We start from the raw sequence: 13194 nt of genomic DNA on the forward strand, positions 1-13194 counted from the left end.
GGCTCTCGGGGGCTGCTCAGCACCCCAAAACCAGCCCAGGGCTTTTGAGGCACCCACCCCCTGCCCGCACCCAAGATGGCGGCGGCGGCGCCGCTCCGCGGAGCTCTCGCGAGGTTTGCGGCGGGGCCGCGCCGCTGCGCCGGGCAAATGGCGGCGCGGAGGCCGGGCCGGCCGGGCGGGCTGAGGTGAGGCCGGGGAGGCGGGCGGCACCGCCATGGAGCACATCACCACCCCGAAGGTAAGGGGCCGCGCCGCCCCGGGAGCCTCGCCGCCCTCCCGCCGGGATCCCCGCGGCGCTGGGGGGTCCCTGGGCCGGGACGCTGAGGTGAAGCCCCTGAGGGGCGGCGGGGCTGGGCGGGCAGCGCCCTGCCTTTCCAACTACTTTTTTAAAAAATTATTATTTTAAGGTCGTGATGAATTCCAATAAACCAGATACCTTCGCTTTCCTTCAAGGCAGAGGTATCGCCGACCGCCCCTTGTGCTTCTCAGGCGGGTCACGGATGAGCCTGGGAAGCTTAAAGCTGCTTGTGGTGGTTGTTGAGGTGTTTCCTGCTCTGGTGGTGTTGGAAAGGAAATTTTTAGTAAAGATACCGGTCGAAAGGTGGTTTTGGGTGGGATTCGCGTGAACTTTTTTTATATCAAAGTGCACAGACCCCTTCGTTCTGAAGAAGTGAATTAAAATGTGCTTTTCCAGTTGAACGAAGCGAAACGGGAGCTCTGGTAATGCTGCGCTCATGACAGCTAAAAAAAAAATGTGTATTTACTCCAGGCAACTGCCTATCCATTTGTTCATTTGTTTATTTTAATACCACAAAGGGTGCTGTGTTTTATTTTGTTTTATTCTTTAGGATATTAGTTTGGGGATGCTCGTTACCCGTGCGCCTAAGGTGCTTTGCTGGACTTGCTTGTCTCTAGAGACCTGAAAAAGGGCAATATTAGATATAATAATAATATGTGCTGAAAAACATGATGTACTAGGAAAACATACAGCTGAGACCTCTGCTCTTTTTTGCTGACATGTTTCATGCTTTCTCTCAGACCAATGACCCCCTAAGGAAATCTTACACATTCTATACCCAGAATTAATGTATCGTATATTGATAAATTGTCCGTTTTCGTTGTCCTTCAAAAATTTTTTTCCATTACTTTTGCTTCATGATGAAAGAAAAATTCCATCTACGGTTATTAAGAAGCAAAGCGGCCAGGAGAGAATCAAACAAATAATCTAAAAAACTTCAATATTTTATTATGTTTGCATTGATGTTTTTAGAACTTTTTATTAATTAGCTTAGTGTGGTTTATGAAGGACACTTACATGCCTGGGAAGTATGTTACAAGAAGTAGCTACTAATACTTTTTTGTAGCGACTGAACAGGTGGAAGTCAGACTGGAGAGGGCTGTTTCTTTCCCAGCAACAGTGTGGTTGTCCTGAACATGGACAGTCTTTCCTTTCACAGACCTTTGTCTCGTTATTTCTGCAGCCTTGCACAGTAATGAACTGCGATCATCTTGGCTCCAAATCCAGCAATCCTGTTATTCACACTGGTGCTAAACCTTGGCTATTTGCTTAACCTTTTTGGCTCTAATTGCTGGGGAAATAATTTGAATTTATAGTGTAAAGCTGAACTAATATTGTGGGGGAGACTTTAATTCTTATATTTTTCTGTCTTTCTTCCTGTGTTGTGTATTAGCAGTTACGTGACTGCTGTTCAACAGGTGCTTAGATATTTCCTGGGTCAAAGTTAAATTCCTTTTCTCATACTATTTTTATGTTGCAGGTTGAAAATGTGAAATTACTAGATCGCTATACAAATAGGAAGGCAGCAAATGGGACGTTATACCTGACAGCCACCCACCTCATCTATGTAGATGCTTCTGCTGAAGTCAGAAAAGAAACATGGGTATGTTGTGATACTGGGAGTCTGTTTAAACACGAGTGTAAAAATGACTTTATATCTTGTATCCAGAATGAACAGGTGTGAATTCCAAAGTTGTAGTGGTCTTTTATAGCATTTTGATAGCAAATGCTTAACAGAAACAGCTGTTTTGGAAGGAAATGAACGCAATGGTAGTGTAACTTGATGGAGGTCACTCACTGAGTTAGTGTTAGTTCCAGTAATACAAAAACCTTGTCTAGTTTCCTATCTCAAACTTAACATACTAAGCCACCAAACTTGAATTTACAGCTTTTACAAGTGCAAACTTAGCACTGAAATTAGCAGCATTTTTTGTTAACTCTAAAGTAAAATAGGGATGACAACATGTTGCATATGGTGGAGTGGAGGGAAAGCAAAGTGAACCTGGTAAACTGAGCTGCAGATCAGTCTCTAAAAGTAATTTATATTATGTGTCTGTATTTTTTAGATCTTGTGCTTAGTTATCTAGCCTTTGGGTGCACAGTCTGGATGTTTATTATGTTTGTTTGATAAATATCACAGGTAAACTCATTTTCTGCGGCTAGTTAGATGCACTAAGCATAAATAGCCAATAGTATTGCAAGAACTTAATATCTGCTTGTACTGCTCGCAACCTTATCAGTGGCTTCTGAAAAACGTTATTTCCTGTTTTTCAGATTCTGCATCACCATATTGCAACTGTAGAAAAATTGCCTCTGACCACGGCTGGGTATCCACTCCTTATTCACTGCAAGAACTTCCGCATGGCGCACTTTGTTATCGGGCAGGAACGCGACTGCCATGAAGTGTATACCTCACTGCTGAAACTTTCACAACCAGGTATGTAGGATGGGAGTCTGGTTTGGAAATCCCTGAAATGCTTGAAGCTGGAAGGCTCGTCTGCCTGCCCGACGGTGGGTTTTGCGGTGTCAGTGCATGAGGGGAAGGATGTGAAATCAGAATCGGTTTCCTCTGCCAGACACAATCAGTAAGTGAAGTGCTGCCCTGTGGACCGGGGCATTGGCTTCTGAACTAAACACAAATCTTTGTGGCAGTGGGAATGAGATGGTCTCCCAGAAGTAACTTCTGAGAAACCCACACAAAGTTCGTTTTCCCGACTCAGGCTGTATGCAGCACCTCAGGTTTTTTTTCTTGTAGCTCATGCTGGGTCATCGTAAAGCATTTCTGTGACTTACCCCTTGGCCGCGTGTTGTTCTGCCCTTTCCAGTTGATCCAGGTGTTCACAGAATTCTGGACTCCCACAAATAAAGCTTTAAACATTGGCATCTTTAATTTGTTTCCTAATAGCATGTTAGGCTGCTCTTTAGTTTTTGTCTCCTTTCAGTTGTGAAGTGCTGTGCTTCACCCTGGCTGCCCTGACCTGGAGTCGCTCCTAAGAAAAACATCCTCAAAAGCCTGTGTTCTGTTTTGGCTTCAGCTATTTGGTCCATCACAGATGGACCTTCAGGCTCCTTGTTCTTGCAGGACAGCATTCCGCCAAGTTTCCTACCTGGCTTCTGCCTACGGCGGCTTCTGGTTTTTGAAGTGCCCCTTTGTCGAACCAGTAGTTGGAGTTCGATGTTATTATAAGGAGGCCATTTGTAATTGCATTTTGTAATTAAGTCACAAGTGTAAGGGAAGGGAATTGACAGCACCAGTCTGCATCATGCTGGCCATCACATAGGACTTGAATAGGAATACTGTGGTAGAAATGGTTTTTGCTAAGTTCGGGGTTTTTTTGATTGAAGTTAAGGCTTGTGTCTATTCCCAGCATCTCTCTTGTCCTCTGAGCTTTGGAGTTTTCTTAGTTCCAGAGTTCTAACTCTAATGCTGTACTTGGCAAGTTTCTGGTGTTATGTTTAGAAGCTGTCGTTGTTCTTTCCGTTTTGAAAATTAGAGACCTACGTAGCATGTTGAAGCGTGGGAGCTGGCACTGCAGGGGATTATATCAGTTTCTTTTGTCTTGTGGTTATTGGTGTAATATGCTGTAGCTCTTTGTTCTATTTATGGATTTTAACAGTTCCCTTTTGTTGCTTTAAAATTTCTGTACGTATGCTTCCTTTGTGGTTTTTTTGGCAGAGCATATAATTATTTATGATTTGCAAATGCATGACTGACAGCTATGGGTTACGTCTCCGGTAACCTGGCTACTTTATCAGACTCTGACAGGTTTCACTCTGTTGCTGCTGCCTTGGGAATCAGCTGAATGAGAGATTGGTTGGATTTGCATTTTATGAAGAGAGGGAAGGAAACTGGGATGCTAGAGATGGAGGGAGGAAGAAATTACCATTTGTCAGACACAGCCTGAAGCTTTTGTTGGGCTGACAGTAATATTCAAGACATCCATCAAGTTTTCCATGTGGCTCAGAACTCACTGTTAAACAATGAACTTAAAGGTGCGCAAGAGCTGTTTTACGAACTCTTCACAGAAAATATATCTTTTAATGTATGTTTTCATTTATCGATTAATTCTTGTGTAAATCTCATCTAACATGCCCGTTGCAGTAAATTCAGTAGGAAATAATTTGTTCAGGAAAAACTACTACTTTGAAGTTTTAATTAATTCTAACAAAATGTTTCAGCGTATCTCCCAGCATATGGGAACTGAAAATTGGAAATTCCCAAGGATTTGAATGTGAATTGTCGGCACTTGGTACTACCCCCAACAAAAACCTGTAAATGTGAGGTTGAGAAATTTTAAATATCCATATTCCTCTGTGTGGTACTCAGGTGTTGTTTTGTTTTTTGGGGTTTTTTTAAGGAGCAAGAATCAGTCTAAAGTAGTTTGCTTAGATTAGTGAAGTACGCAAAGTGATACAAGAAAACTTCATGCTTCTGATCTTTGAGGAGGCAGAAGCCTAAGCAAAATAGCTGTTATTAAAATATAGCCAACTGTGCGGTGCAGTGGCATGGCCCTTTGGCTTCTATAGTAAATAATTTCTAAGTCTCCTGATCTTTCTTGACTGAGTAATGTTTTTCAGTCCTTTTATCAGTAGTGGTCAGCCTGCAGCTCGTTGCCTTGCACAGTGGGATTATCCAAAAGTTGGGCTTTAGGAAGAAGTGCTGACCTCTCCCTATGTCTTTGTATCTCTTTCTAACTAGTTAATTATTTTTTTCTTCTTCCCAGCGAAGCCTGAAGAACTTTATGCTTTCTCTTATAATCCTAAAATGTCTAAAGAAAACCGGGAGATTGGATGGAAGCTGATTGATTTAAAAGTAGATTACCAACGTATGGGAATTCCAAACGACTATTGGGAAATAACGGATGCTAATAAAGACTACGAGGTAATTCTTGCCCAAAGTAGCCACTTAGGTGCCGTATCTGTTACTAATGACATACAGCAGTCTTTCCACTGCTGCATAAGTGATGCCTCTGGGGAGGAATGAGCTCAGTTGGTTTTAATCGAAGCAGCATCGTCTTGATGTGAACTTGCGGATAACGATGTTATGGAAGAACAGAACAGAGCTGCAGAGTCACCTTGGTTTGCTTTGATCCCCCTGGCAAAGCACCAGATACTCATTTTTCCAGAGAGATGTCAAACCATCTGTTCTGAAAAGCCTGAAGTACCCTTAGCTGCTTCTGGTATTTCCAAACCCTGTCCCACCAGGCTGGTGACAGATGTGCGGAAGAGAAATAAATGGCAGCAGTTTGGCTTGGGGGGGAATGAGCCAGAGTGGAAAGGGACTAGGTAAGGAAGGAAGAAACAGTAACAGAAAACAGACATTTTTTTTCCTTGCTTGGCTGGATCTTCTGCTAAATAGGGCTCTCAGTCATTTCGGTCCTAACTGGCTGCTGCTGGAATTTTCTTCTCTTTCTCCCTGTAAGGCCAGGTTGGATCTACACAACATTAAATGAAAAGCATTTTTCAGGAAACTTACTCAAACTCCTGCTTCTTATTATTTCCTATTTTATTTCTTTGGATGTTGTGTACAGTCAGATGTTTTCGTCTAAAAGACAAAGCAAATAACTCTAAGGAAGATACCAATATATTCAGTCTTGAATCCCTTCCCCCTGCTCTCCACTCCCTTCCCCACTCATTTTCTTTACTGTTATGCTTTGGGTTGAAGAAATAAAATCTTGTGCCATCATAAGCGACTGGTAATTTTAAATGACTGTATCTTGGATACCTGAATTGAGATATGACGCCAGAGGTGTTTTTTCCATTAGCTGATTCGGGTATCTGAATGTGGGCATCTAAAATCATTAATCACTTTGAAGCTTCACTTGTGAATGTGTAACTCTGAAGTGCCAGCGCTTTATAATTTCCTCAGGGTTTCCAGCTTATGTCTTAAATTTTCAAGCCTCAAATAAAGCCGGACTTGGAGAATAGCTTATCTGTGAATTACGGGCTGAAAAGACTGTACTGTGAGGAGAAAGGATAAAGCTGGTCTCTGTGGATGCTGCCTGATTGCTGGAAGCTCATTTCAAGTTGAATAGGATTTAGAGGGAACTTTTAAACTACGGTTGTTCTTAATTTCTCTTTTCGTGATAAATCAGAAACTTTCATAAAATTTATGGATTTAAAGAACTTTTACTATGTATCGTGTACTGTGCAGTCTGGTTTTGTTTTGTTTTTTTAGGTTCAATTGCAAAATTTGTTTCCTTCACATTATTTTATTTTGCTCCTATTCCTGTGTTGTTTTTTTGAAATGCATCTTGACGGCTCGAAACTTCAGATGTTGACTGTGTTAGATAAGCTGTGGCAAACAATCTGTTCCTGTTGTTTACAAATGCTAGATTGTAAGCTAAAAACGGATTTGTCATGAATTTTGAATTGCTAGTGATATCTGGATTTTTTTTCTTTCCTCTCACTTAGGTTTGCAACACATATCCTCCAGAAATAGTGGTGCCTAGAGCTGCTAATAAGGCCGTGGTGATCGGAAGTTCAAGGTTCAGAAGCAGAGGGCGGATTCCGGTGCTTTCTTACTTATACAAAGAAAACAATGTTAGTTCTTCGTCTGCTGTCTTTGTGGGGCGTAAGGGTTCCCCTTCTTGTCCAGTCCCCTTCCAGTGAAAGAATTAGATAATTATTAGAGCATATTAATTTTGTATTTGAGAACTGTGCTTCTCTTAACAGTTTTAGTATTAGTTTGTTCTGAATCGCAGAATAAGCTGGTTAAAAAACACTTGGGATGTGTCCACAGCTGTGCAAAAAGCACAAACTTTCCAAGCTTCCTGTCTGGAAATTTATCAGCTTTCAGCAATGCCTTGTTACGTGGGGATTTTTCAATTCTACTGCTTAGGTATGTTGAATAATGTTTTAACAAGGTACATGTTAACTCAGCTGGATTTTCTTAGAATTGATGGAGGGAACCACCCTGAAGTAAATCCCCATTAGGTCAGAATAAGTGAAGGTTTCAGTTTGATTTTTTTTTTTTTTTTTCCTCCTCTCCACTGAAGACCAGAATGTAAATTTTTAGCTTTGCTGTCTCAGCAGTGTTTTGATGCAGATGTCAGCAAAATGCTGTCACATCAAATTGTCGTTTTCCTGAGGAAGTGTCCTTTGACCTGGGCAACTCTATGTAGTTGTGCTGGCAACTATTGAAATTTCCCTGAAGCGTACTTAGTGCAGTTCTGAGTGTGGAACAGTAACAACCAATAAGCAAAGTTGTACAAAATAATGCTTCAGAGAGTAGAAACTAAGTAGAAAACAAGAAATGCTAACATTTGGGATACTGATCATCAGGCAGAGCGGGTTTGAGAACACAGCAATAAAAGTTTGCAGCGAGGCTCCTTAGCCTCACTACTTTCTCAAAATTCCTAAACTTCTACTTTGGAGAAATAATCCAGTAGTATTTCTGTACATCCGTTTAAGTAGCAGCTTTTCAGTTGACTGCATCTGGAATTGAGACCGCATCTGGAATATTGTGTCCAGTTCTGGGCCCCTCAGTTCCAGAAGGACAGGGAACTGCTGGAGAGAGTCCAGCGCAGCCACCAAGATGCTGAAGGGAGTGGAGCATCTCCCGTGTGAGGAAAGGCTGAGGAGCTGGGGCTCTGGAGCTGGAGAAGAGGAGACTGAGGGGTGACCTCATTCATGGGGATCAGTATGGAAAGGGTGAGTGTCAGGAGGATGGAGCCAGGCTCTTCTGGGTGACAACCAGTGGTAGGACAAGGGGCAATGGGTGCAAACTGGAACACAGGAGGTTCCACTTAAATATGAGAAGAAACTTCTTCATGGTGAGGGTGCCAGAGGCTGGAGCAGGCTGCCCAGGGAGGTTGTGGAGTCTCCTTCTCTGCAGACATTCCAACCCACCTGGACACCTTCCTGTGTAACCTCATCTGGGTGTTCCTGCTCCGGCGGGGGGATTGGGCTGGATGAGCTTTCGAGGTCCCTTCCAACCCCTGACATTCTGTGATTCTGTTAAACAGAGGATGCTTAAAACCGACCAGTTTGTGTTGTGGAGGGCAGTGCAGCAGCGAATCTGCAGCAGCCCTCGCGTTGTTTGTGTTGCAGGCTGCCATATGCCGGTGCAGCCAGCCGCTTGCCGGGTTCAGTGCACGCTGTCTGGAGGATGAACAGATGCTGCAGGCCATCAGAGAAGCCAACCATGGGAGCCCCTTCATGTATGTTGTAGACACAAGGCCAAAGGTATCTGCCTGGGGTGTTTGGCTACTTTTAAAGCTCGCCTTTGAGTTTGGAATGCTGTTTCCAGTTCATCCTTTCGCAACTCTGCTAATGCTTTCTTCTGCTGCATTAGGTCAAATTGTGTCAGCCCTGAGTTTGGTATCGGGCTCCTCGTTTGGTATCTTAACATGATGAATGCTTGTGCATAACAAAACTGTTTAGTGCTGTTAAGAATGTTGTGCTCTGGATTGTTGTGAGTTGAGGTTTGTCTGAAGGATGAGCTGAAGCTGGCTGAGCCAGTGAAGTATTTTCCCCCAGAGAGCGAGGTCCATAATGTGCTGAGTTAGAAAGAAGCCTTAGGATTCGGTTCCACCAGGCTGAAGTGCTTTTATCAGCAGGCCTGGGAAGAAGTGGGACTATGTGGAGTCTGATAACAATTGAGAAAAGCAATTCCTCCATTTCTTTGCCTTTGTAAAAATAACACCAATGTTCTCATGATGCATAGCTTGGAGTTTAATACAGTTCAGCTCTTCTGGCCTGTAGCCACTATTTGGGGCTAGAACTTTGTTGCTGAGGTGTTCATGTAAGAGGATATTGAAGAAACATTCACAAAATGAAGTCTCTAATGACTGTCATCTTGAGGAACTGAATTTAGAAACCAATTCAAATTATTGTCTTGTAAGGATATTGATTTGGATTGTTGGTATAAGCAAATTAGAATGCAGGGATTTTCGTAGTACACAATTATTTAAATACAAAGATTTTAAAATGCTCTGATTATTTTAAAATCGAGCTTTCTGAGAAACTGCTTCACTGTTCAGATATTCCAGTTATTCTATAGAAACTACAGATTTAGTTAAACTATGGCGAAGGCAAGAAGGTAAAAGTCTTTTTGGGGAAAAAAGGAAATGTTTCATCTGTTGTTCCAAAATGTATTTTGGCATTTTGTAGCATGACATTCCCTAGAGATAAACATTCACATAATTACAGAATAGGTTATAGCAATCACTGCATGTTCTGTTGGTATAGACAGCTTCCAGTGTTATAGATGTTCCACTGAAATGCATCATCGATGGTAATTTTGTTCTGAAGTATTTGGTGGAAAAGGGAGAATTTATAACTCATCACCTTTCTCCTTCTAACACAATGGTAGAACTGAAGCACTAGGGTTATTTAATTGTTCTAAAGATGTATATAACATATCCAACTCTTCCTTCTCTCTATGGAGGCAAATCACTCCTCTTACCAAATTAATATGTGGGCGGTTGAGATGCTCTGTTTTTGGGTTGCTGCTAAAGATTTCCTGGTAGCTCTTGAACTGGTTTGGGTAACTGTTAGAGCAACTGACTTCTTTTCTACTTCTTTTCTGCAGTTCCAGTTGGGTGCTGTGTTCTTTCTGCTCAACTTTAATATTTCTATGTTTCCCTCAGGTGGCTTTATTTCATCTGTGCATGTATGTCTGTGAAAAGCTTTGGAATTCTCTTTCTATTTCTATACCACCATGTATGTATGTTACTCGTAAAAATGGCTTTCCTAGTTTAACTTTCATATGCTTCTGTCTGACTGTTTTTACGTAGCTTCCCAGTTAAGACAGACTCAATGTCTCTTTACCTGTTTTGATGACAGCAATATTCTGAAATTAGGCACAGTTCTGATTCTGCCTACCCTAAGAAACTCTATCCAGGGGCTTAGTGAGTCTCTACATATGACTAATGGACTGGAGACACTGGCGTAATTTTAGTGAAACAGTTGGAAGTAACGTTTGGGAGGTGGGGAAGAACATCTGAGTAACAAATTTGTTCAGTATATTTTCTGGGAGATTTTAAAAACAGAAGGACTTGCAAAACAGGCTCATTTCTGTGTATTGTTTGTTGTAATTTTCTTTCTTTTCTGTCCTATTCCCACTCCCTTGAATTTGACAGTTAAATGCCATGGCCAACCGAGCTGCCGGGAAGGGTTATGAGAATGAAGATAATTATGATAACATTCGCTTTAAATTTATTGGCATAGAGAACATCCACGTGATGCGGAACAGCTTGCAGAAACTCCTGGAAGGTGGGTACGGTTCGTGCAAGGGACCACTGCTCATCACCTACTTTTGGGCAGAACTTTTTGCTGAATATCTAAATGCTACGTGCACAAGTGCACGTGGACTTGGCTGTTATCTGGAAACAGATAAGCGACGTCAATATCTTACTTTATTTGCTGTATTGAGGTGGCTGAAAGTATTGATGTTGTTAAAATGCTTTCCTGCCAGACATTTTTTATTATTGTGCTTAGTTTTATAGTGGCTCAAAAATAGTAACTAATGCTAACAACATTCCTTAATTGTGTCAGTTACATAAAATGTGAGTTTCTTAAATGTGACAAATTAAATGAAAAAGGCTAGAGAAATATGACGTTTTACCATTAAGAGAGTCTCCTGGTTACTTTGTGAGCTATTGAAACAAAATTAGCATAGGTTGTTGAGGAAATAGCTTTCTGGGGTTTGCTATGTTTAGTTTGGAGTATTTCAGTGCTAACAATATTTCTGGTTTGAAATAAAACTTTGGCATGATCTCCCAAAGACTTTAATCTCATACATATGTATTTCTTGGTTTTAATATATTCGATTTCTTTAACCAAACTTGTTTTTAACACATGAATATATATTAAATTAATGCTTTAATACATTAAAATATGTTAAAATGCAGAGTAGCTCACATAATTAAGTTACTCTGAGATTGATCTTAGGGAAAAATGCAAAGCAAGGCAGAAGAAAGACTTACCTGAGCCCTTGGAGATCACGAGGTGGACCCAGCCCATATTTTCACTAAATGACTCTGGAGAAGTTCCATTAAAGGCAATGGTGTAGCTTGGCTCAAACCAGAGTAGATGCTGCAAATCATTCTGCTTGGTCCCTGTGCTTAGTTTTCTAAAATGTAATACAAGTGCTGTCATTCAAAATATGAGTTTAATATTTTAGTAACCAGCATAATGGTCATCATCTTGCTTCATAAAAGTTGAAGAATTGATGCTGCCAAGTGCCCGGCCAGGTAACACTGCAGGATCTGTGGTGACCTTGCAGAAAAATGAGGCTGTTCGCAGCACAAAGAAATTGGCCTGATCACAAATAAACCTTCAGTTGCCTGTTCCTGGCAGATTTATTTTGTGGTGGAAGAAGAGGCAGAATAAATATTGGTTTGTTCCCATGTTCTTCTTTGAAAGTGATAAAATCTCTGGTGGTGGTGCTTATGGACTATTGAACTGTTTTACTATAAGTATTTTCTATGCTGGATTTCAGCATAGCATCTGAGTTGCCTTCAAGGTCATGCCTGTTATTTCTCTCTCTAAATTAGAACCTTCCTTGCTTCAAATCTTTGTGATGGTGACCGCATGTTAGTGGTCATTAGATGTGTGTGCGATGGGGATTTATACTCAAGTAACAGATCACTAAACACTTCCTTTGTTGGCAAAAACTCAGCTGAAAAACAGTAGTTGCCATTTAAAAAAAAAAAAAAAAGATATTTTCAGATTCTTACGTTCTTTCACAGCTAAAAAAATCCGGTTTGTGTATTTAAGCATGCAAACAGTAGTTTCTGTGTCCTGTAGACAGGATATTGCTGCTGATTAAAAAAACAGCTTTTAGGATCTACCCAGCTCTGTTGCTGTGAAGAGACGATGAGGAGGTGGGAAAAAGAAAGAGGTGGTGTTAATGGAGTGTCAGCTAATTCCTTTGTTTGTGTTTTTAGTGTGTGAAACAAAGTCCCCCTCAATGAGTGATTTCCTCACTGGGCTGGAGAACTCGGGCTGGTTACGGCACATTAAGGCTGTGATGGATGCAGGTGTCTTTCTTGCCAAGGTAAAACTGTATTCCAACCTGCAGATGAATTAAAAAATCTGTACTTGTCTGTTAGGGACTGTTCCAAGGCTGTGAAGTTGTCTCTGGAGAGAGGGTGGAAAACTCTTCAGATTGGCCTCAGCTCTCAAAACCAAGCCTGCAGCTGGAGGACATCAAGTGGGTCACCCTGCTGGCTCTCTCCTACCCTGTTTCCTCAAAAATAAAACCTACCCCAAAAATAAGCCCTAGCATGATTTTTTTCGGGATTTTGGAGGATGCTCGAAATATAAGCCCTACTCCAAAAATAAGCCCTAGTTACAGTTCATAACGTCAATTTAAATAGTGTCCAGGCAGCTATCCATGTAAAAAGGAAGCATCTTTTGGAGCAAAAATTAATAGAAGACTCTATCTTGTTTTTGTGGAAACAGGATAGATGCTGCCTGTGATTAAATGAAATACCGTAGGGGTCGAGACATTTTCCTGTTCACTGTCTTGTAACAAGCAGTCATCCAGGTTTTAGTAGAACTCACTTGAAACAGAGAACTTCACCTTTATTAATGCTGCAATATATTTAGTAGTGCAAACAACTCATAACCTTGTGCTCTTTAGTTATTAAACTGCTCTGCTTTGAATGGGGGATTGTTCAGATCAGTTTTATTTTCTGCTGGTTCTTTGCAATGTGGGGATTGCCAACGTTGGTTATTCAGTGCCTCCTCATTTCCGCAGAGCTTGTGGCTTTGCAGGTCAGGCAAGTGGAGAAAAGTCACTGAGTCCCATGGCTCCTCAGTGATGGTAAAGGAGTAGTGACTTTTTGTAAATGTTGTCTTTTCTCTCTTAAAACTTTCCTGCATAGCAAGCAAGCAGCTCTTTTGTGTTTCTCTTCTGCCACCAGTACAAAGGGAAGAAGGTGATC

The 13194-nt window shown here is 41.4% G+C and overlaps 1 protein-coding gene across 3 annotated transcripts in view; it reads left to right on the forward strand.

Annotated features, from left to right (window-relative positions):
• The first annotated feature begins 138 nt into the window (after positions 1–138).
• MTMR8 (myotubularin related protein 8) overlaps positions 139–13194 on the forward strand; it is a 23622-nt gene continuing 10566 nt past the window's right edge. For 2 of the 3 annotated variants that reach the window (XR_010606886.1, XM_065643464.1), the window contains exons 1-8: positions 139–238; positions 1779–1901; positions 2573–2735; positions 5023–5180; positions 6713–6841; positions 8351–8485; positions 10384–10516; positions 12193–12302. Coding sequence is in view for 2 of the 3 variants with exons in the window: in XM_065643464.1 (XP_065499536.1) it covers positions 215–238; positions 1779–1901; positions 2573–2735; positions 5023–5180; positions 6713–6841; positions 8351–8485; positions 10384–10516; positions 12193–12302 (975 nt within the window). In the remaining variant the exon portion in view is untranslated. Of the gene's footprint in view, positions 239–1778; positions 1902–2572; positions 2736–4138; positions 4292–5022; positions 5181–6712; positions 6842–8350; positions 8486–10383; positions 10517–12192; positions 12303–13194 lie in introns of those variants that run through there. The other variant, XM_065643465.1, reaches the window with a different exon arrangement.

This window comes from Caloenas nicobarica, chromosome 12 (assembly GCF_036013445.1).
Source record: "Caloenas nicobarica isolate bCalNic1 chromosome 12, bCalNic1.hap1, whole genome shotgun sequence".
NCBI classification, from domain to species: domain Eukaryota; kingdom Metazoa; phylum Chordata; class Aves; order Columbiformes; family Columbidae; genus Caloenas; species Caloenas nicobarica.